The sequence below is a fragment of the Colias philodice genome, chromosome 20, assembly GCF_061535455.1.
Source record: "Colias philodice isolate Cphi_HAF_F1 chromosome 20, ilColPhil1 Martin Lab GWU primary, whole genome shotgun sequence".
Lineage (NCBI taxonomy): Eukaryota > Metazoa > Arthropoda > Insecta > Lepidoptera > Pieridae > Colias > Colias philodice.
In genome coordinates, this window is record NC_143105.1 from 5,273,683 (window position 1) to 5,297,932 (window position 24,250).

The 24,250-nt window shown below is 34.5% G+C and overlaps 2 protein-coding genes across 3 annotated transcripts; one reads left to right on the forward strand and one right to left on the reverse strand.

Annotated features, from left to right (window-relative positions):
• The first annotated feature begins 3,121 nt into the window (after window positions 1-3,121).
• LOC149479430 (uncharacterized) lies at window positions 3,122-23,433 on the forward strand. Of its 2 annotated transcripts, XR_016317253.1 has the most exons (13): window positions 3,122-3,484; window positions 3,562-5,027; window positions 5,350-5,493; window positions 6,856-7,037; window positions 8,463-8,602; window positions 17,167-17,252; window positions 17,384-17,479; window positions 17,625-17,674; window positions 17,993-18,080; window positions 18,405-18,604; window positions 18,990-19,118; window positions 19,555-20,599; window positions 23,324-23,433. XR_016317253.1 is itself a non-coding variant. In XM_089708179.1 (12 exons), exons 1-11 carry the CDS (start codon window positions 3,361-3,363, stop codon window positions 19,111-19,113), a joined length of 2,703 nt encoding a protein of 900 aa, XP_089564305.1. In that variant the 5' UTR covers window positions 3,122-3,360; the 3' UTR covers window positions 19,114-19,118; window positions 19,465-19,601. The 2 variants fall into 2 exon arrangements, 1 of the variants encoding a protein (XP_089564305.1); XM_089708179.1 differs by lacking the exon at window positions 23,324-23,433 and having other exon boundaries at window positions 3,559-5,027; window positions 19,465-19,601.
• LOC149479431 (uncharacterized) lies at window positions 19,251-24,007 on the reverse strand. Its single transcript, XM_089708201.1, has 4 exons — window positions 23,629-24,007; window positions 23,368-23,516; window positions 20,363-20,474; window positions 19,251-19,588 (listed from the first exon to the last, which is right to left on the reverse strand). The coding sequence occupies exons 1-4, from the start codon at window positions 23,898-23,900 to the stop codon at window positions 19,456-19,458; spliced, it is 666 nt and encodes a 221-aa protein (XP_089564327.1). The 5' UTR covers window positions 23,901-24,007; the 3' UTR covers window positions 19,251-19,455.
• Window positions 24,008-24,250: the final 243 nt, after the last annotated feature.

Below are 24,250 nucleotides of genomic sequence, written 5' to 3' on the forward strand. Positions count from 1 at the left end.
TGTAATAAGCCTTAGACCCGATCGCCCTAAATCGGGACACTAACTCCCTAAGTCTTATTACACCACTCTTAGTTAGGGTTAGGGTCCCTAAAAATTGGGTGGTCTAATAAGCCTTTAAGTATTAGCTACTTTGCTCTTAATCTTATATATAAAAATTAATCGCAAAATGTGTTGGTAAGCGCATAACTCGAGAACGGCTGAACCGATTTCGATAATTCTTTTTTTATCATATTCCTTGAAGTAAGAGGATGGTTCTTATGTAGAGAAAACGTAAACATGTACCACGGGCGAAGCCGGGGCGGACCACTAGTATAAAATAAAGCTGACCTAACACAATAAAAAAGTTCTACGGATTTAAATAATAATTTTGTGGATGAATCAAGGGATGAATAGTTGTCACTATTTCCTGTCAAAACATGCCTGTCGAATACTATAAAATGCCACTTTGAATCGGGGCGCATTCGTACGATTTACTCGCTCGGCTCGGACGTTGTTTTACGACGTTTGACCCAACTACCCTCACTTAGTTAATAGTCGTTGACTTGTTGCGTTTTTTTATCAACTACCTACATCAATTAGGCAGCTGTTTTTTTTTGTGGTGTTTCTCAATGTTAGCCAGAAGGGCTTCTACATGTTCTACATTTTAACGCGGACGCGAAGGTAGCTGTGTAGAATCGCAGTAAGTACATTCTTATTAAATTCAAACTAATATTTAACCTGGCCTCGCGTTTTATTTCTTACATCAGAAGCGAGATAGAATTCTAGCCCATACTTTTTAAATGTGTTTTTAAGTTTACGTACTTTTGTAACGGCATACTGGCGTTTGTGTTTTTTCGTGCATTGTGTGAAGTAAAAATTTGTTGCGTGGATTATTGTAACGGGAATGTAGTTCATCGAAGGAATTGTGTGTGCTATCCGGACTGCGCCCTGCGTTCCGGGGTAGTTGAGCCTTCATTTGTGCGAACGTTGTGCCTATGTCACAAATGAGTAGGTGTTGTTGCCGAAAATTCGTAATCAGAAATTTTTAGATTGGATAAGTGGGTGGGTTAGGTTAGGTTCGTGTTTTTTAAAACTAAACAGAAATAGGAGCGTGGGGCTCCGTCGACTCGCGACCGTCTTTTTGTAGAATTTTGGAAAATTACGAATGTCGGCATATTACAAAATGCCGGCCGTTTGTAATACGACATGTACACGGGGATAGCGGGACGAGGGGACTGATTACTTACTAAATGAAAATTTGATTTGATTGATTGACCCGATTTTCTCAAGAAGTGTCATAATAAAAAAATAACAACGTTTTTTATTACAGATATCGTTTACTAACTTTATACATTTCATAATACGATATTGGAATTATATACAATTCCGAGGGGCGAGGAAGATTTATATATATTTATTACATTTCCTAGGATATCTAGATGCATTAAATAGTTTATTAAACAATATTTTATACATTTCTTTTATGGTATCGGAATTGTACACATTTCCTAGGATTTGTATACAATTCCTTGATTTCATCACAGATATATAAACATTATTTGGATGTCTGTGGATTTCATACATTTCCGGTAACATCAATAAAAGCATCTACAGACGCTCCGATTTGGTTGGTGCCAACCATATCGGAACCGACAAGGCAACCATTCCAACATTGCTACAGATTGTCCGACGGTTGGCCTTCCAGCTGTCAGTTGACCATAGAGTAATGTCAGTTGACCATAGTACGAAGAGAATGGGCTAAATTCTACTATAGAAATAGAGAAAATTACAGTCATATGCGGCTCTTACAACTTATTTTTTAAGGTTTTTAATGTAGCCGCACTGTCAATTTTTTTTAATACTTCTAACATAATAAAATACGCTTGATTTCTGGCATCTCTATTTGCGTAATCTTTGTTACTTAACACGTTCGCGGACAGTATGTCTTACAGGTTGCAGCTACTGAGACACTACTTTTTTTCATACATTGCCCAGGGGCGTAGTGTTACAACACATGGTTAAAAAACCATATGATATGACAGAACGGATATAGGCGTAAATGTCGTAAGTACTCAGCGTCAGATTCATCGTCACCATCATCAGCAAATGGGTCTTGACTCGATTCAGGGGTAGACGCTGCATCAAACAGGGCTTGAAGACGTTTTTGTTCTTTTTCAAACGAGTCTCAAGACGCCATCTGCAAAAATATTCGTTACAAATTTAGTTCAACAAAATCGTGTTCACAACAAACAATAGCAACATAAATATGTTGTTTACATAAGCAACTAGACTTGAATTAGTACATCCAGTATGAGTAAAACAATTAAATTACGTTGGAAACAAAATACTCACTTTCTAAATAACAATTCACACGCGGCACGCGGGATCACCGCAGCGGTGCAGTACTCGACTAACCGTATGCAAACATGACGCCCACGGGCGTAGTGTGCGCGGGGAGAGGGGTAAAAAATATGAATGTATGCGTGGAAGTACCTTCCTTTGACGAATTTTTGTAAATAATGCAGTGACAGTACAAAAGTCGTAATTATACCTGTGATGACAGTACAACATGCCGTTCTTTATGATAGTATGAAAAATCGCTCGTCGTTTGGCGTACTGATTTTATGCAAGTAAAAACTGATACGTCGACAGACGTACTGTCGTATCACTTTTAGCTGTCTAGACGCCAGTGGTCGTTACTGTCCGCGAACGTGTTAAGTCCCACAAACAGGGCTTTATATAGTTCCAGCAATTTTATTAATATGTCACGTTCGGTGACCGTAACTCCCTCGGCGTTCATGTTGACGTCCTACACCGGCGGCGTTGCGAATGTGAATGAGCCAATTACCTATATTACTCTATGGAATGATCCGATTTGGTCGGAACAAAGCTTCCAGACGTACCAATTTGGTTGGATCGGATAGGAAGTTGGTTTGGTCGGTACCGCCGGCGCATCCGACCACGTCAAACCAATATTAATAATAATTATGTCGGACCGACCGCTCTCTACACTTTCCGATTTGGTCGTGGTCGGATGGTTGGCACCAACCAAATCGGAGCGTCTGTAGATACAGTAACATATACAAACAGATTAAAAATACAGAAATTATTATTTTATTTATCTGTAGTCTGTAACTATTCCTGACAAAAAGATAAAATTTATTTTGTCGTGATGTCGCACTATATTTATTTTCCTTCATTATTTGCCTTTGAAGTAAATACAAATGTTTATAACAAAATATTGGTCTTAAACAATAACCTTTTAGATATAGTAACAGAAATGTAGAATATACGTGAGTAATATAAAAATGTGTTATTGACAAACATTTAGTTTATTATTAAATAATTTTGAACAGTATTCGACCTAAAATTTGTGGAAACATGAGTGAAAAAAGAAACGAAGGTGAACCAATCTCTGCATGGGATATTCCTGGCCCTTCTTCGCTGGCAGCCATTCTGGATACAGTAAATACATCAGAATCATCGGATAGTACACATCGAAATGGTAATTTGAATGATGTACACTTATGTCAAACTGAATTGCAAACATATTTTAATTTAACATTTTAATTATTTCAGAAGAAATGGAATGTGAGACTTTGTTTGCTGAAAGTGATGATGATGTAGAAGTATTACCTGCATCATCTGACGGTGTAACGGAACAAAACACGACTAATATCAATAAACGCAAATTGATATCAACAAGCTGTGCAAATTCTACATCCGTGAGCCAGCCTTATGAAGTAAATGCTGCACTGTCCTACCCATTGTCATCTAGAACACCTGTGCCACAAGAATATCATCCACTCCCAGATAGTTCTAGCACTTTTGATTATGCAGGAGAGAATCCTGATAGCGACAATCACACACAAACTATGAGATATATGCCTAAACCAATAATACATGAAAATGGATATTATTACCCTTATGTGCGTTATCCTGGTGTACCACCAACAGGAGACTATGTAGTCGCACCTTACACAAACAGCACAATATTACCTTTAAATTATACAGTTGCATCAAATGCACCACCAGTGTCAGATCCCAGCATACCCCGTGTGCGCTATGAGCCTTTGCCACCAGCAATGAGCAACATGTTTAACAATATTCTTGAAAATAGACAAGAACAATCTCATTATAATCACTTGGAAAGACCTAGCAGAAAGTTAAATATTTCACCTAGGAGAAGACAATCAAAAGAAAATGAAGTGAATTCTAATTTAATTGAAGTGAGTTCTGAGGAAGAAGAAACAATGTCTGTACCAAGGAAGAAACAGTGTGAAAGTGGTTTGGGTCCAAAGCAAGGTACCGATGATGCATCGCAAACTGCTGGCTGTAGTCGGGCTACTAGTTCACGTGTTGATATCAAAACAGAGCCAGTTGAGAGTTCTGAGACTGTAGCAACAAGTATAGAAACTGGCCGACAGCCAGAAAATACTTCAAGAAGAAGGCCTAACCAGCAACAAGCAACAGGATCTCAACACAACTGTCACAATGTTTACACACAAATAAAACAGGAGAACCCTGTAGCATCTAGCACTAACCATAATTGTACATGTAGTCACAAGTATACAAATTCTCAACCTACAAGAACATTAAGTGGGTCAAATCCTAATTATTTCAATTTTCACAATGGATCTCACCATCATCACCACCACCATCACCATCATCACCATAGAAATTTTCAGTTTACTCACAACAACTCTGTACCTGGCTCATCAACTGTTAAAGAAGAGCCTGGGCTCCAGCCAGTAGTGAATATTAAAGTGGAAGCTTCATCTGTTCAACATATGGGTGCTGGTTCATCTTCAAATATAGCTAATATTAAAAGAGAAAATGTTGAACATCCCATCGTAAAAGTAGAACCAAATAGGGACAGTGAGAGAGTGAATGAAAGTAATGTGACTGTGAAAACAGAAGCACATGAGAATCAGTGTTGTGTTGATGGTGGAGGAGACAGGAGAGTGAAGGAACAGTCACCTCAACCAGGCACTAGTTCTGGAAGAAGTGTGGCACAGACTGTGAGCTCTACAGCTACCCAGAACCAGGTATTCTTTTTTATTATATTATCTATACTAATATAATAATACTGCTGAATTTTATGTTTGAATGCACTAAACTCAATAACTACTGGTCCGATTTGAAAAATTCTTTCAGTGTAAGATAGCCCATTTATCGAGGAAGGCTATATATATTTATATCACCAGGCTAAGACCAACAGGAGCGGAGCACTGCGGGTAAAACTGCGGGGTACAGCTAGTCATTGATAAATTATGATGACACAATTTAGTTTTCTTCCACCTTAAATTAGAATTTCTGTTATACCATAAATTAGAATTATCATTTTAAAATAATTTTTCAATACTGCAGGAGCGTCAAGAAACTCCTGGGGGACGAAATGCCCCTGGAGGTAATGCTAGTGGAGTGCTATCCGCACCTGACTTGCAACTTGATTGGGTCTCAGACTCCAGTTCAGATGATGATGTTCAAGTATTGGGGGAAGAACAAAGAGATGTAAGTGTTTTGTTACAGTTATTGATAGACATCGGATTATATGCACTAACAAAATGCCAATATATGCATGCAAATATGCACTTAAAAAGGCCAAAATATGCACTAAAAACGACTGATATGCCTAAAATATGCACAATACAAAATCAAAAAACCTTTATTATTTTTATATATTTAAATCAAAGATTGTACAAAAACAGTGATATTTTCTTGAAATTAAGTATAGTTTTTGTGCCAATATAAAATTAAGCATTTTTACCAAATTTTCGAGCGCAAATTTGTGACGTTAGTCACCCGCCAGCCCAGTCTTGCCACCTTAGACCTTTCCGGGCTAAATCTAGCCCTTTTTTGGAATTCAACCTGTGTTTTAAGTTTTTAGCCTCAAAAGGGTAATCTAGCCCTATTTTGAATGGCTCAAAATTTACTTAAAATGGAGCCCATTTTGTAATTTTTTGCCATTTTACCATGCCAAAATAGGGTTTGTTACTCGCTGAGCGTTCTGATTGGCTAATAAAGGTAAGTCGACCAATCAAAACTCCCGCTACTTAACGAAATATGCACGATTGGGGAAAAAGGCTAAAATATGCACTAACGCCGTAATTAGAGAGTTTTATGCATTTGCATATGCAAATATGCAAATGCATATAATCCGATGTCTAGTTATTGAATATGTTGCAAGATAAATATGAGTTACAATTATTATTGTGATAACAGAAAAAAAAACCATTTTGCTCATTTCAAATAGCAACATAAATCATATTTTACTTCATAACATGTTTACTAAGTTTTTATATAAAAATAACACCAACACAATTTTTGCCTCAACCATGCATTTTAATAATTTATTGTAAGAATGAACTCAAATTCAATATTCAATGTTATAGTTACAATCATTTTGTTCTAATTTCTTTCGCCTCATTCCCCTGTACAAAAAAAGTAATCAGTCCTTGGGATTGAAAACGTAATTCAATCAGTTAAGTCAAGAAGTTTGTTTTCAGTTCATAGAAATGAAAAGAAGTTAGCTTTCACTTCATGGAAGTGAGTGTACTATTTAAATCTTAACATATAACATGTTGGAGATGTGAAGCCACAAGATTTTCACCAACCAATAAGTAACCAAACTATTCACTAAAAAATTGGTTGTCTGTAAAGTCGTTTTACTGACGATAGTTGAACGTGACAACGTCCGATTGTGCTCTTTGTCGCTCTTTCCGCGCTCTCGCTTGCACTTCAAGTCTTACATGGAACGCCTCAGAGCGAGGTAACGCCGCATGAGTCATGTTTTTTCGTGCGTGCAGCCGGCTATATCGAATTATAAGACGTTGTCACGTCAAATAGTGTATTCATAATCAAGTTATTTTCCAGCGGGAAGTAATAGACTTAACCAGTTCGCCGAACCGCAGCGAGAGCCAGGACGACAGCAGCACGACGACCACGGTGGGGTCGGTGCGCTCCCCGCGGCCGCTGTTCGAGTCGGTGCCGCACCGCGACCCGCCGCTCTGCCACACCGCGCCCGTGCCGTGCCACGCGCACTTGGTTAGGACGAGGTATGTTATGCTACTGAGACATCTTGTCGTTTTACATTTATACCGCTTTCTGGCTCCTTGAATCACTACATAGTATAAAATAAAGTCGCTTTCTCTGTCCCTATGTCCCTTTGTATGCTTAAATCTTTAAAACTACGCAACGGATTTTGATGCGGTTTTTTTTTTAATAGATAAAGTGATTCAAGAGGAAGGCTAGTATATATACCTAATTTATTAGGTTTAGACAAAGAGTTTAATTTATACTGACTATATCCTTGCCGCTACTAGATCACGGTGAAGCATATCATTCTCATAGAATTTTCGTTTCGCTACGTGGGCGAAGCCGCGGATAGGAAGCGATTGATATGAAATATGTAGTGTTCAACAATTGTTTTTTATATTCAATAATTATTGCAATTCTATGATTACTACCTAAAATTTGCAAATTACAGAAATCAAATCCAGTTCTTCTTTTTTAGATTTTTTATTATTCTGAAAAAAAAAACACTATTTTTAAATGAATTTGCATTTGAATACTTATATTTGTCATTACTGTGTATTAAGTATGTAGTATATGCCTATAATAACATTGTTGTTGGTGTTTAATTATGCATGGTTTATGTGGCAACCACTCGCACATTAAACTAATTCAGCGAGGATAATATTGATTGCTACGGTATGTAGCATTTAGATTAAAGTATTCACATGAATATTGTGATTTTCAAGCCAATAAACTGGAATAATTTTTCCCATTTCTGTGAAGTATTAAGATGTGATGAATATTTAACTTTTAATAAAGAGCCACTTTACTAAAGTAAAATGTTTTATATTGACTTGAATTATGATGTAAACATATCGCTTGAAAGAATGTTGTGAGTATTTTTATTCATTATAAAAATATTTTTTATGTTATTATATTATTTTTGTTGCGCATAAAATGTAGGAGTTTTCCATTCTTTTAACTAAAAGGCCACGCATAAATTTCTAGAGCATTTTATTATTGCACACAAGTATCTATGTAGTGTATACCTTAAATATGTATTTGTACTCATGTAATGACTACAAGAGAAATTTTGAATTGTTCCTCAATATGCATTCATCTGGAAGGCCCATGATTTATCGGTTGTTATCAACACAGATGTACATTGGCTGTAATACAAAACAAATATGTACTATCAAGAGTAACTTCAATATAAAATTGATATAATTTTATGAAGTTTTTTTAATTTAATGTTTTCCTTAAACTAACACCTACACAATGACTATAGTAATAACCAAGAAGCTTATATCTACACCTAAATTGGCAAGTGGGTATGAAAGGGATAAAAAAACATACAGGCGTCATTCAACCTCATATTTTCTTGTTACAATTTAATGGTCATAGTGCAATCTCCAGTGTATTAGATATAAGCTTCTTTGTAATAACACAATGTAACACATATACAGGGTGCGCTGCATGATGCCGTGCCGCGGTTGCTGCTGCGCGCCGCAGCCGCACCACGCGCACGCGCACGCGCACCCCGCGCACTCGGCGCACCACCCGCACGCGGCGCACACGCAGCACATGGTGCCGCCGCTAGCGCACCGTGAGTATACATACACCTTTATCTTGTTTAAGGTTGATGTTCCGACCGTCCCTCCATACATTTTTGATTACCTCTAAACACTTAACACAGACACTATTTCTTTAAAACTAATCATTTTATCACTTCTCTATAATGAAATGTGTGCGCGTTCGACCTTTTTAATCAATAATTTACAATATTTACTTAGAAAAACAACAGTAAAATACCGGAAAAATTTGACACTTCTACAGTAGTGTGCGTGACTTTTGCCAAGCGAAACACGACATAAAGCACGACATCTAGCGCATAGACTATATACTTATTACAGATCTAGCGCGTCAATGTCTAAACGAAAGGCGATGTTTAGACATTGACGCGCTAGATGTCGTGCATTCGCGTTCGTTATCTTATGCATAATGAGCATAATTCTAATAAATCAAAGTTCTGTGTAAAAATTGAGTAATTTCATTTCCAATCGTTCAAAGAAAATAACAATAAAATAAAATAAAACTAATGACCTTAGAAACTATGTTTTTTTTTATTTATTACTCATTATTGTTCGTCCGTCGTAGGTCTGTAAACTGTATTGTACACTGAAGGTAAATGGTACTGTAGGTACTTTAGTTCGGCGTCGTCGCTCGTCGGCTTGATATAAAATTACATTCTTGATTTCATTGACACGCGCTATGATTTGCGCGCGGAATTTCTTGTGTTGTGAATTTATTTTTGTATGCTATGCATTTTAATTGATTCAAATTGCAATGTTTCTCTAGTATGCATTTGAGACTATATTGTAAATTGTAATAATTGATCGTGGGTATAGTAATTAATTATTCTAATAACGCAATTAGTAATATATGTATTTTCGGTGGGATTCAAAACAAAAAATTGGCCCGTGATTTTTATGAAATTTCACCACATTGCAAATCACATCAATCATAGTTCATACACATGTATGACGAAAGTGATTAGTATTGTGGCTAACATTGACTCATCAGTTCATCACTGAAACCAGTGATAAATCAGTACCTATATCATATTGTGTTTGAATATTTTTAAACAATGATATAAGTATACAATTATTATAAATCGGTAAACTATCAAAGTAATCACAAACTTGCAAACATTGGTAAAATGTCCAGTAGTTTATGAGCCTATTCATTACAATTTACAATCAAACAAACAAACAAAGTTTTCCTCTTTATAATATTAGTGTAGACAAACACTATGAATACGATCACTAATGCAAATTCGGGGATTTTCTAATTATTGCTAAATAATAATTGAATTCGTTTTGAAATACTCTATAATTTTTAGTGTATAAATAGACATTTATAATGTGGTGCTCATTTTTTTTGTACTGCTAACGCTATTGTAGGTACCTATTTTCGTTGTTTTATTTCAAGTGAACACGGCCATACAATTTTGTCACGAGCCGCCTATGATTGTAGGTACTTTTGTTAGGCTCCTTCGTCGTCCGCGTCGGCTCGAAAGTTCTTGATTTCATTGTCACGCGCTATGATTTGCGCGCGGATTTTCTTGTGTTGTGAATTTATTTTTGTATTATTATTATTTTTTATTTATTTTTTTATTTTATTGATTCAAATAAAATATTTCACTAGTATGCATTTGAGACTATATTGTATTATGTATAATTTATCGTAGGTATAGTTATTCTTATAACGCAGTTATATTTTCGGTGGGACAATTTGACCCGTGATTTTTCTGAAATATCACCACGTTGCAAATCACATCAATCATACACACGTATGACGAAAGTATAGTGGCTATAATTGACTCATCAGTTCATCACTGAAACCAGTGATAAATCAGTACATATATCATATTTTATTGTGTTTGAATATTTTTTAAACAACGATATAGGTATACAATATTATTATAAATCGGTAAACTACCAAAGTACTTCCGAATTTTCAGACAGACAAACAAGTAGTTTGAACACGCAGTTTTCTTATACTAGTAGCAAAAATCAAAACCATAATATTATGTTTCCCTACTATATTTTACTAAAAGTCGAGTGCGTCGAAATCGTAAATAATAATATGTTTTTCACCTTCCTGGTTATTTTCCCATAGTAAATAGTGTTTTAGGTTTGTTGTTGTAGGTAGGAATAATAATAATTATTCTTACATGTTGGTTATGAAATGTATATTGAAATAATTTACTTTTACAAATCATTAGTGATATAAGTTTTGAGTGAAAATGCTTGGATCAGCATAATATTATATGGTACTTCAAATACATGTTTTGATAAAAAAAACAATAGTGTAATAAAATAAAACTGCGTTTTATTGTAATCAATGTTGACAATTTTAAATTCCAAAATTATTGATCAATAAAATAGTTTACACCAACAAATATAACTTTTATTTTTATAACAATCGTTCATAATATAAAGTATAAACCGTAGCAGGTGGCGTTTTGAAGTTCTGTCTACTCATACAGAAAAATGGAAAACTTGTTTTTTTTGTAAACAATTTATTACTCATGTTGTTTGGCAACTCGAAGCGTGGTCGTCCGTCGTAGGTACTTTTGTTCGGCGTCGCGTCGTCGTCCGCGTCGGCTTGATATAAAACATTCTTGATTTCATTGACACGCGCTATGATTTGCGCGCGGAATTTCTTGTGTTGTGAATTTATTTTTGTATGCTATGCATTTTAATTGAATCAAATTGCAATATTTCTCTAGTATGCATTTGAGACTATATTGTAATAATTGATCGTGGGTAGGTATAGTAATTAATTATTCTAATAACGCAATTATATTTTCGGTGGGATTCAAAACAAAAAATTGGCCCGTGATTTTTATGAAATTTCACCACATTGCAAATTATATATTATACAATTACAATTACAATTATTATAAATCGGTAAACTATCAAAGTAATTACAAACTTGCAAAATATGCTTTTCCGAATTTTCAGACAGACACACAATTTTATTAGTTTGTTTTAGCAAAGTAGGTACCTATACCTATACGCTTACGTCGCGCGTCGCGTCGTCGAAAACGGTGCGCCCAGAAACAAACATACCTAATTCAGTTACAATCCTTTTTTTGTTCCGTAATTTATTGTATTTATTCTAATACGATTTTTTTTATTCGTCGGCCAGTTCTACTAGGTATAAAAAGATAAAATTGAAATATAATTATTGTAGCGACAGCCATATTATGTTACTATGTTTTCGTAAATATGTTTTTCACCTTCCTGGTTATTTTCACATAATCTTATCTTATATATAAAAATGAATCGCAAAATGTGTTGGTAAGCGCATAACTCGAGAACGGCTGAACCGATTTCGATCATTCTTTTTTTATTATATTCCTTGAAGTACGAGGATGGTTTTTATGTAGAGAAAACGTAAATATTATGTACCACGGGCGAAGCCGGGGCGGACCGCTAGTCTTCTTATATATAAAAATGAATCGCAAAATGTGTTGGTAAGCGCATAACTCGAGAACGGCTGAACCGATTTCGATCATTCTTTTTTTATTATATTCCTTGAAGTACGAGGATGGTTTTTATGTAGAGAAAACGTAAATATTATGTACCACGGGCGAAGCCGGGGCGGACCGCTAGTATATATATATATAAATGAATCGCAAAATGTGTTGGTAAGCGCATAACTCGAGAACGGCTGAACCGATTTCGATAATTCTTTTTTTATTATATTCCTTGAAGTACGAGGATGGTTCTTATGTAGAGAAAACGTAAACATGTACCACGGGCGAAGCCGGGGCGGACCGCTAGTCTTCTTATATATAAAAATGAATCGCAAAATGTGTTGGTAAGCGCATAACTCGAGAACGGCTGAACCGATTTCGATAATTCTTTTTTTATTATATCCCTTGAAGTACGAGGATGGTTCTTATAGCTAGAGAGCTAGTTAGTTTAGTTTTAGTGCAGTGGCAGTGTAAATGTTGTTGTTGAGGTTATGTAAATTTAACACTTTAGTTAACTACCAAGATATAAAGAAATGAGGATAGGACACAATAACTATTGGTTGAGGTATTTATAAACTCATAATATACTTTTAAAAAAATCACGTTTTAATAAATTTCTAGAATTAAATTAGAACAGCTGATTCAAAATAGCCTAAAAAATCTTAATAATAATAATTACGCTTCACAGCAAGAAGAAATGTACCATATGTACCCGCACAAAGTCGATATTGTGTTGCCTACCGTTCGACTCAATGGCTAGGGTTGTAACTACCTTTAATAATTATTACCAAACTAATAAACCGAGTGATGCGAAATAACCATAATTCTTTTAGAGTTTGATAAAATGATCAGGCAGGTATTTTCTTTAATCCTCTGAATTCTCGGTTACTAAATTGTATCGTTGAAATTATTCTTAATCGCGTAAATTTAATAAATAATCATATGGAAAACACTTTTCATTTGTTTTTTTACTTTCACGCCCAACTACTATACAATAATTACGTTGTTTCGGTATTTTGACGAGAAAACGCAGGAAACATCCGTTGTATCATTTTAGATAGATTGTATATTTTGTATCTGTAGAATTGAAATCAAAGCTATGTATATGTTGTCTCCATTCTTTTCTTATCGGATTGTTGATCCCAATGCGAATGCGTCACTTAAATTTTATAAAAGACAATTAAGAACATCAAAAATAAAGTGATACGTAAATATTTCACAGTGCAATATATTATATAATTAATAATAATTATATATTTATGAAAAAATAATTACATCAGATTTAATAATAGCAATTGTTTTGAATGTACATAATATGAATAAATGATTACATCATAATAGTAATAATTACAATTGTTTTATTTCCCATTTGTTGCAACCCTAGCATATCTTCATGTAGCAGCAGAAGTACCTACACTGGCGGCGCGGCGGCATCGTGCGACATCAAAGGCATTGCCTTACTAGGTAAGTTTATAATGACTCATTTCTTTTATTATATAATTTACGTTTTACTTTTACAGAATCCGATTCAATGGATTATGAAGACGAGTCACACAACGCCATACGATAGTGATGATGAATGAACATTTCAATAAATGCATGCGTGTTTTTTTATGTTGTTTTGTAATTGTTAATTGTTTCTTAAATAAAGAAATAAACTAAATATTTAAATGATGATTTGTTATTTGCAACACAACTTTATATTTGAGATTCTTTACAAATGTATATTTAGTTTTGTATCATCAAATTTATAAATTTTATTCCATAGTTTTCAAAATTAAATGTAAATGACCATAAAAACATTAATAAAGTAAATCATTGATGTAAGGTCAGGGAACGTAATACATATATACATCTGACCATGTAGAAGCTAAGTCTTGTTGACTGCTGAAGTCTGTAAAGTTTTGTTGTCTGCTGAAGTCTGTACGCAATGAAAATGTCTGCCGTTTCGAAAATAAGTTTTTAAGACCCTAATAAATAAAATATATGTATATATAATGGCAGATCTGGTCAAATACTTTCAAAATTGTATTTTTTTCAGCACTTTCATAAGTGTCTGCCAGAATGTTATCCGCGTGATAATGGTCTGCCATTGTTATTTTCCGATAGTAATAATAATCTATTTTCAAATATCAAAATGGCAGACGTGGTCAAATGGTTTCAAAGTTCGCCAAAAATTTCCACCTGTCTTACCTAAGCGCGCGCCCCGTCCACCACTCTGGGCTTAGTGACTCCTCATCTCATGTATAGTAGGTATAGGGGAATCAACACACAAAAATCCAGGTCTGGTCAAATACATACAGGTAGCTTTGCGCTAGCTCTCTAGCTATTACTTCTTATGGAGAGAAAACGTAAACATGTACCACGGGCGAAGCCGGGGCGGACCGCTAGTAAATAATAAAATAATAAATAGTGTATTAGATTTGTTATTGTATCTTGTATACCTACGAATAATTATTCTTACGTCTTGTTGGGAAATGTTCAAATACCTACCTATTGAAATAATTTACTGTTATGCCGGGTCCAGACTGGTGAAACGTAACATGCAATGTAACATGCAATGAAAGAATTCACCGTCCACATTGCTGCAATGTATCATGAAAGGTAACACACTTTGTAACAATTTCTCATAGTTTGGACGTCTTGCGCGCGCGAATTGTGCATTACACGCGCATGCTACGAGCATTACAAGCCGCGCGCGGAGCGATCCGAAATTTGTCGGTTTTTCGACGAACACAAAGGGGCAAGGAACACGACTACGGGAGGTTCGTAGTGAATGCGCGTTATGAGCGCGCTATGCGTCCACACCAGCAGCGAACATGCAATGAAAGGCAGAATGTTACATTGCATGTTACGTTTCACCAGTCTGGACCCGGTATTACAAATCATTAGTGTTATTAGTTTTGAGTGAATAGGCATGGATCAGAAATTCAGAATATAATATGCTACTAACTACTCAAATACATACATGTTTACACAACAAACACCACTGACTTCTATAACTTATAGTTAGTCAGTGACAAACACTATGGATACCTACGCTCGCGAATGCAAATTCGGTGATTTACTAATTATTGATACCTAGTCATTGAATTCGTTTTGAAATAGCCTGTACTTTGTAATTTTTAGTGTTATAGACATTTATAAAATGTGGTGCTCATTTTTTTGTAATAAATCATCCCGAACGCTATTGTATTTTCGTTGTTTTATTTCAAGTGAACACCTATACAATTTTGTCACGAGCCGCCTCTGGCCTCTGGGTGAAATAAACAAGTCAAATGATTTTTGTTCTAATTGTATTTTGGTAGTAGTTTGTTTAGAATTTACATTACCATTGTTTAATTTTTATTTTGTATTTGCAGTAAAATAAAAAGATGAAAAACTTCATTAGGTATATTGTACGACACCTCACTCTGAATCGCGCTAGCGAAATTTTTTCGTTACAGAGCACATATACAACTTTCGGACAATCTTCATTGAGGCCGGCCGGCAAATCGAGTACCTATGTCGAGAAACTTCTCTTATTCGATGGAGGTATTCTACCTTCCTTCCTCCACAGTTGTGGGACCCCGACGTGCATTGAACACGCAGCTTTCTGATACTAGTAGCTAAAATCAAAACCACAGATATGTCTGTGATCAAAACCATAATAATATTTTTACCTATTATTTTACTAAAAGTCGAGTGCATCGAAATCGTAAATATGTTTTTCACCTTCCTGGTTTTTTTTCCATAGTAAATAGTGTTTTTGATTTGTTGTTGTATGAATAATTATTCTTACTTGTTGGTTATGAAATGTATTTTGAAATAATTTACTTTTACAAATCATTAGTGATATTAGTTTTGAGTGAAAATGCTTGGATCAGCATAATATCATATTTGCTACTTCAAATACATGTTTTGATAAAAAAAAAACAATAGTGTAATGTAGGTAATAAAATAAAACTGCGTTTTATTGTAGGTAATCAATTTTGACATTATTTATTTCCCAAAATTACAATAAAATAGTTTACGCCAACAAATATAACTTTTATTTTTATAACAATCCTACTTCCTACTAATGCGAAAGTTCATACATGTTTCAAAAGAAAAACTTTTACTTTTACTATTATTTCAATTTATCCGGTTTAATTAAGACTTAATATTGATACATATGATCATTATAAATACAAATAGGAATTAACAATATAACGAATACGTGGCACAACTAAAATTTTACCGATACCACCCGTGGTCATTCTCCTTTGTGGGTCATTTGTAACAGGATGGCGGTTCTACAGCGAAAAAAGAAAAATGATGGTCAGAACGCTGATACCGGATACCTTAAGATACTGTAATATAAAATATTACTAGATTAGATAAAATATTATAGGTAGTATCTTCACCGTGTGTGACGCGCTTTACATTCACGCCATCTAGAGTTAAATCTTTATCATTTTTGTATACGTCTGTGTGTGTAAACGACCCTGTATGCAATGACAGATGTTAAAACGCATAATTTTACCGAATTGGGTGGATTTTAAGGCAATGATATAACATATTTCAATAAAATATAATATTCAGTAACCGCCATGACTATTCCTAGGTTTGATGACTATTCCAATTACGCAAAAACTCAAATAAACTAGAAATGTAGAATTCAGCGCCATCTAGCGGGATATTGGCTGGGAACAGATCGTTGCAATCACCTTAACCGACTTTTAACCCATTGACCACCGAGCGGCCCGATCGGGCCGAGACACAATAGATTTTCTATTGTGTCTGTGATCCGAGGACTGACGGATTAAAAAAGGAGGATGGTTATTCAGTTTATTAGACTGTTTATATTTTTTGTGTATTGGTGGATAATTAAGTTAATGATACGATTTTTATGATCCTGTTTTTGTTTTAGAATGGAGGTTTTATCGTTACAAATTATAAAATGGATCTCACATAAAACTGTTTCAGAACTACTCTCGTTTTACAATAACGTAAATATTGTAAAGATCGTGGCCATGATGGTTTTCTTTTTTTTGTATAAAACTCAAATTTTACGACTTTAAAATTTATTCTAGCAGAGGAAGGTACCAAAAGTAAAAAAAAAGTAGGAGAAAATAATGTTTCTTTTTAAACTTTACTTGCAGTAAGTGACCGTCGCTGCGAGGCGATGCCCACTGCGCCGCCATACTTGGTCCACGCGAGACTCTGGCATCGCCAACAGCATACACTTGTGAGTTGATCATAATTATTTTTTGTTACTACATGAATAGTATAAACATGAATCATGATAATGTGTTGTATAAATTAAACTGTGAATCGTTAAATATTATATACATTTTTATCATTCAATTATATTTTTAGGAGTTGCAACGCCGCAGTTTGATGGGCAATCTAAACCCGGAGTTAATATCTTCGATGCCGCCTTCTTATGTTCCTAGGCCTGCGCCTATGTTAGGCGTAAGTATCATTACGTATTATAATATAACAATATAGAAATTAGGATTCTTAAATTTTTGCTATGAATAAATATTTTTTTTAATGTTTAGACGTTTTAGTTTAGTTTAAAGATTGTAATATGTAAAATATATGTTATGTTTTCTAGTTTCCAGACGAGTTAGAGCAACGCGATATGGAACCCGCACCTTTGGTGATGTAAGTACACTTTAATAAATAAAAAATGTAATCGATATGAATACTTAAATGAAACATTAATTAACTTCATTGATAAACCACAAACAACTAGACTCACAATCTTGTTAAAACATTATCCGAAGCAAAACTCTGCCTAAGCTGCTATTAGGCAGAGTTTTCTAATGAGTATACAAAATACTTTGAACAATACTACCACGTAATAGGGTGTTAATTTGGATTAATGTTATATACCATGCCTCTCGGACGTCTTTTGACGTCGTTTGTAGGCGAATTTGAGTTAGTATATATTTTAAAGAAATTAAGTAATAATTATTACAGTGATGGACAACATCTACACCACCACATGCATCACTACCTGCAAATGCATCCGCCGCACCTGCACATATCAATCCAACCTTCAGTTGTGGTGAGTTATTCTTTCTCTAATAAATTATTAAGATTGTTCCCAAGTCTACAAATTATATTCTAGTACATGCAATAAATAATGACTGAAGAGTGCAGACATAATGATTTTTTAGCAACTGCATTTATTTAATACTACGGTTTGCCAAATATGTTAGTACATATATTTGTTTCTTTGTACAATTTTTTTTGTCCATGTATCCTTGCAGTTTTATTTTTATATGTTAAGTACACTTTTTTAGGATAATTGTAACTAAGAATCTTTATTTTTTAGAACAACGTCATGTTCTTAAAAATATATTCTATATTAAAGTAAAAATGTGTACAGAGCGGTGGCGCGGGCTTAGCGGCAGCCGCGCTAGTACAAGTGGCGGAAGCAGCGGAGGCTCGGCGGGCGTCGCGCGGCGCGTCCCGCGCGGTCATCGAGCGGAACACGTACCGGCACGCGTACGCGCGCCCCGCGCCGCACCACCAGGACGAGAAGTGCACCATCTGCCTGTCCGTGTTCGAGGTGGACTCGCACTGCAGGTGTGTACAAGCCCTTCTGGCTAACATTGAAAAACACCATACAAAAAAAAAGTGTGTACAAGCGGCATATCACTTGCGGTGATATTACCGATTGAGACTAGCCTGCTGTGCAACTTGCAATATATATATGCCCAAATATAAAGAAAAAGACGGGTTGCACTCCGGGAGTGCCAGCAGAAGTGAAAACTTGATTATTAACGTTGAGCATGTTTGATATTTTGGAATGCTATCCGTCTTACGCTTTTTCGATCAGGTCACGTGTCCTGACGCGAGTTTAAGATTTTATACCCATTACAGAAAAAGTGCTCAACGCCACTAAAGAAGTTTTCACTTCAAAATTCTTTGTATTTATGTGTTAGTAAGAATCCGATTTCATTTGTTGCAGGCGCTTGCCATGTATGCACTTATTCCACATGGAGTGTGTCGATCAATGGCTGGGTACCAACAAGCATTGTCCAATATGCAGAGTCGATATTGAAACCCATTTGAGTAAAGATGCTACATTCTAACTTTGGTATGTATGAAGATGTTTAAATAGTTCATACACACAACCATGCATAACTTAAGTTACAATTTCTGATTCTATTAGAACAGATATTTAATAGGAGATACATTATGTAATAATACACTCTTTGTGATAAGATGGTGTTTGTTTAATCCTTTAAAGCTAGTTTTAGCAAGTCCTTTCTTCCAAGGTTTTTATAATTTATCTTAGTTGATCAGAACTTCAGTGAAAACTTGTTTGTTCAATCATTAAATTTTCACTAATCTTTATATTGAAAACAATTAAATGCATATTCAGAGGTTTAAATTATTTAATTCTATTTACATAATTTTTATCTATCTATTTTTTATTTCAGTTCAGAAGTATCTTTTGGGTTTAATTTATCTTCTAAATTTGGTGCATTTATTATTGCTTGCTGTTGTAACTCCAGACTCTCTTGTTGCAGCTCATGGGTTAACTTCTTCTGGTTGTTACAAGACCTACAACAATTACATTTATCTGCATGTAATTAACTTATTGAATATAGCATGTAAATTACTTAATCTAATATTATGAGATATGAAATGATTTCTGTTGTTATTAATTGCAAGTCTATAATCAGAATAAAGATAGGTTGTGTTTATTTTAATAAAAACTATATTTTGTAAATGTACATTCTCTTACATAATTTTAACACTGCATAAAAGTTACATTGTAAGAGTAATTAATGAATTTATCTGATTTTCGACTTGCAACCTTCAAAATATTTTAAGTTGTATAAATTGTTCTGTTATTGCGTTCTGAATGTTATTAGTTAAATATAAATATATAAACAACATTTACTGATTCTTAAGAAAATGTATTACGCTTTAATAAACTTTTTTTGTAATTAACATTTTCTTTTATTTTTTGTTTGAGGTTTTGATCAGATAATTTATTCAAAGATATATGATTATTTGTTATCAGCAATCAATTAAATTATCACTTTGTTTACTTTAAAAGTAAAAATAAAGAGGGTAAATAACTTTAAGGGTCACCAGGGAAAATTTATGACTACTTTGTAAGTTTACTTAGATAACTTTGTAAATTTAACTATATTGTGAATTGTCTGTAAATAGGTAAACTTGTATAAATATATTTTCTTGTACTAGAATATTGTCACTAACTTCTACCTATGGAATTACTATAGAGTTATAACTACCATTTTAGTTTAAAAATTTATCAATGTGTAATTTTTTATTGTAGTATTTAATGTAAAACTTGTATACCATTACCTGTTAGCGTGGTCAATTCTTTCACATATTGCATCTGAAGCAGCTATATTACCAGACAAATAGGATATTTCAGCAGCAACTGTGGCTAATTTCTCTGCATAATCCATATAACCTTAAAATTAAAAATGTAATTCAATTTAAAATAATATTTCTTCTATGATTTTTGTATAATACAATATTTAAAAAGAAATATATAAGAAAAAGTAATTTGTACATAGGGTAGAAATGTTTTAGTCCGTTTTCTTATGGGCATGCTTGTATGGAAAGGTATACATTTTTGAGTAAAGCAATGAGATTTGGTTCGAATGTTGTACTCGTCCACCTAAGCCCAAATCGCCTGGTAGCCAGTGTCTACTCCCCGGCAGAAAGGAGGGAGGGGGGGTTATAGAACAGAGCGCCCGGCGCTCGGAAAAAAAATTCTGGCGGATTCATTTGGCCCTTTGAGTCGAGTTTGGTGTCGTTATCAGGTAACTAGATGATGCCCGATTCATTCCCCATACCAGTTTTTTAGGGTTCCGTAGCAAAATATGTCACAATCTTTAAAATAATAAACTTTTGGCAGTGGCAAAATCCAAACAAACCAGTATATTTTTATATTTTTGTATCAAACTTGGTTTATAAAAAAATACTGCCTGAAAGGCCATTTCATGCAGATTATAAAAACATTAACATGTAACATATATCTTACCATTTTCAATGTGAAATAAATTATAGAACGTGCAGGAACGTTCGTCAGCGCAGCGTAGGGGACGGCTAATAGACCCGAAAAATAAGCAATAACATAAAACAAAATCCAGTCAAGTGCGAGTCTGACTCGCCCATCGAGTGTTTCGTACTTATTTGTCCTATACCATGTTATCTTGTCTGGTAGGACCCTGGTTAACTGATACACACACACTTTCGTCTTTATAATATTAGTGTGATTTTGAATCATCTTTAAATTATAAATGAAGTCAGGTAACATTATTAAAAATAAAGATATATAATAATAGAACGTTTTTGTATTAATAATAATGACAACCACCTCCACAATTACATAATTCGGTACATTTGAGCTGGCGTATAAAACACTTCAATCTGGAATTGCAAGATTTCACGCACCGACATCTTATCAATTCAAAGCTTCTCTTTTCTTTTTATTTCAGATGGGCAAGGAATATTTTGATTTTTTTAGGTCCCTAAATATAAACAGCCTGTAAAACTGCCCTTAAGGCGAGTTGTTTAAGGGCAGCTTCTGTGGGGGGCAAATTTTCGATTTGGCTGTCCGTTTTTGTTAAAAATTTGTTTGCGACCCTCATTTACTGTCACAGCGGGGTACAATGTGAAAAACAAACATGTACTTATAATAATTATAAAAAAATATAAGTTCTGGATAAGAGTATCCTTAAAATATCGTGACGGTCCTTACCTATCATGCATTGTAATCACAAACTTTTCAATTTCAGTGTCTGCATATTTGCCACTGTAAAGTGCTTCAAATCCTCGTGTGACATTCGGATATGCCTTCCATACCTCAAATGCAGGTGTACCTATAGTTCTTTTAGACCTTCTAGCTTGGAATACATGATATTATGTACTAGCCATATCTGTCGACTGTTCTTAACATTATTTTGGCTACTACTACTATATCGTGTGTTCCAAAGCTAGAAGGTCTAAAATAACTATAGGTACACCTGCATTTGAGGTATGGAAGGCATATCCGAATGTCACACGAGGATTTGAAGCACTTAACAGCGGCAAATATGCAGACAGTGAAATTGAAAAGTTTGTGATTACAATGCATGATAGGTAAGGACGGTCACGAAATTTTAAGGATACTCTTATCAAGAACTTATATTTTTTTATAATTATTATAAGTACATGTTTGTTTTTCACATTGTACCCCGCTGTGACAGTGAATGAGGGTCGCAAACAAATTTTTAACAAAAACGGACAGGCAAATCGAAAATTTGCCTCCCACAGAAGCTGCCCTTAAACAACACACCTTAAGGGCAGTTTTACAGGCTGTATATATTTAGGGACCTAAAAAAAATCAAAATATTCCTTGCCCATCTGAAATAAAAAGAAAAGAGAAGCTTTGAATTGATAAGATGTCGGTGCGTGAAATCTTGCAATTCCAGATTGAAGTGTTTTATACGCCAGCTCAAATGTACCGAATTATGTAATTGTGGAGGTGGTTGTCATTATTATTAATACAAAAACGTTCTATTATTATATATCTTTATTTTTAATAATGTTACCTGACTTCATTTATAATTTAAAGATGATTCAAAATCACACTAATATTATAAAGACGAAAGTGTGTGTGTATCAGTTAACCAGGGTCCTACCAGACAAGATAACATGGTATAGGAGAAATAAGTACGAAACACTCGATGGGCGAGTCAGACTCGCACTTGACTGGATTTTGTTTTATGTTATTGCTTATTTTTCGGGTCTATTAGCCGTCCCCTACGCTGCGCTGACGAACGTTCCTGCACGTTCTATAATTTATTTCACATTGAAAATGGTAAGATATATGTTACATGTTAATGTTTTTATAATCTGCATGAAATGGCCTTTCAGGCAGTATTTTTTTATAAACCAAGTTTGATACAAAAATATAAAAATATACTGGTTTGTTTGGATTTTGCCACTGCCAAAAGTTTATTATTTTAAAGATTGTGACATATTTTGCTACGGAACCCTAAAAAACTGGTATGGGGAATGAATCGGGCATCATCTAGTTACCTGATAACGACACCAAACTCGTCTCAAAGGGCCAAATGAATCCACCAGAATTTTTTTTCCGAGCGCCGGGCGTTCTGATCTTTAACCCCCCCTCCCTCCCTTCTGCCGGGGAGTAGACACTGGCTACCAGGCGTTTTGGGCTTAGGTGGACGAGTATAACATTCGTATCAAATGGCATTGCTTTACTCAAAAATGTATACCTTTTCCCATAAGAAAACGGACTATTTAAAGGGAAAACAATCTTATGACTTAAAACTCTATGTTGAGTAACTTACTAAATAGTGTTCTAAGATTATGGTTGAGGTCACATAAAGATCCTCTGACTGCAATAAGCTGATCCCAGTGTTGCGCAGGTGTGCTATCTTCCCCCCATTCTAGGGCTTGTCTAACAAGACAAATTTCTTTAGACAACACTTCTCTTAACCTCCAAAGAAAGTATTAATATTAGTAACATACCTTGAATGTGTCAACATTTGTTTAATAAAAATGCTTAAAGAAAAGTTTGAGTTTTAAATTACGATAAATTAGAAACAAACCTTTCACTCGTGTCTTGAATTGCTACTAAGGTTACAGTCAGTAGCTGCGTCGCTGCATTTACGTTAACGGTTGTCGCTTGTTTTATTAAAAACTCGTGTTCTAAGCTTTCTGCATTAAAAAAATCCTTGAACTCTGGCTTATTATCTTCACATTTTACTGTAGCTAAAATAGCAAAAGTTACCGGTGCAATACTGCGAGCTTTACACGAAACTTTTCTACTGTTTATTTTCAAACTAGATTTGAGTAAGTGCAAGAATTTGTATCGAAACATGTCTATTGTAGTATTAGCTGTTAAATATTTAGGTGGTATTTTGTATTTATCTAATTTAAATCCATGTCTATTGTAAATATTGAGTGTATTTTGACATTTTTTAAGTCAATGTCATTTGTATTTTGTTAACACAGATTACTAATATAATGTCCAAAAACTCATGACAATGGTAAGCCTGTGGCTAAGCCTATAGTCAAATAGCTATATATTGGCTCTAATTGTGTATATAATTGTATTAAACGAATAACATTATTTCACATTCTCTTTATTTACCTATGGTATATATTTATTCTAATAATTAGGGAAAGTAAAAAAATCATTTTATATCTGTTGAGAATGCAGTCTCCTAT

Bases quoted from the DNA above. Each gene is read 5' to 3' on its own strand.
- LOC149479431 (XM_089708201.1), bottom strand. From the start codon at position 23,900: ATGTTTCGATACAAATTCTTGCACTTACTCAAATCTAGTTTGAAAATA. The intron at 23,517-23,628 runs GTTTGTTTCTAA...CTTTCTTTGGAG, and splicing joins ATTCAAGACACGAGTGAAAG to GTTAAGAGAAGTGTTGTCTA. The intron at 19,589-20,362 runs GTAATGGTATAC...TAATTGTTGTAG, and splicing joins AGAATTGACCACGCTAACAG to GTCTTGTAACAACCAGAAGA.
- LOC149479430 (XM_089708179.1), top strand. From the start codon at position 3,361: ATGAGTGAAAAAAGAAACGAAGGTGAACCAATCTCTGCATGGGATATT. The intron at 5,494-6,855 runs GTAAGTGTTTTG...GTTATTTTCCAG, and splicing joins TGGGGGAAGAACAAAGAGAT to CGGGAAGTAATAGACTTAAC. The intron at 8,603-17,166 runs GTGAGTATACAT...CTTTACTTGCAG, and splicing joins GGTGCCGCCGCTAGCGCACC to TAAGTGACCGTCGCTGCGAG.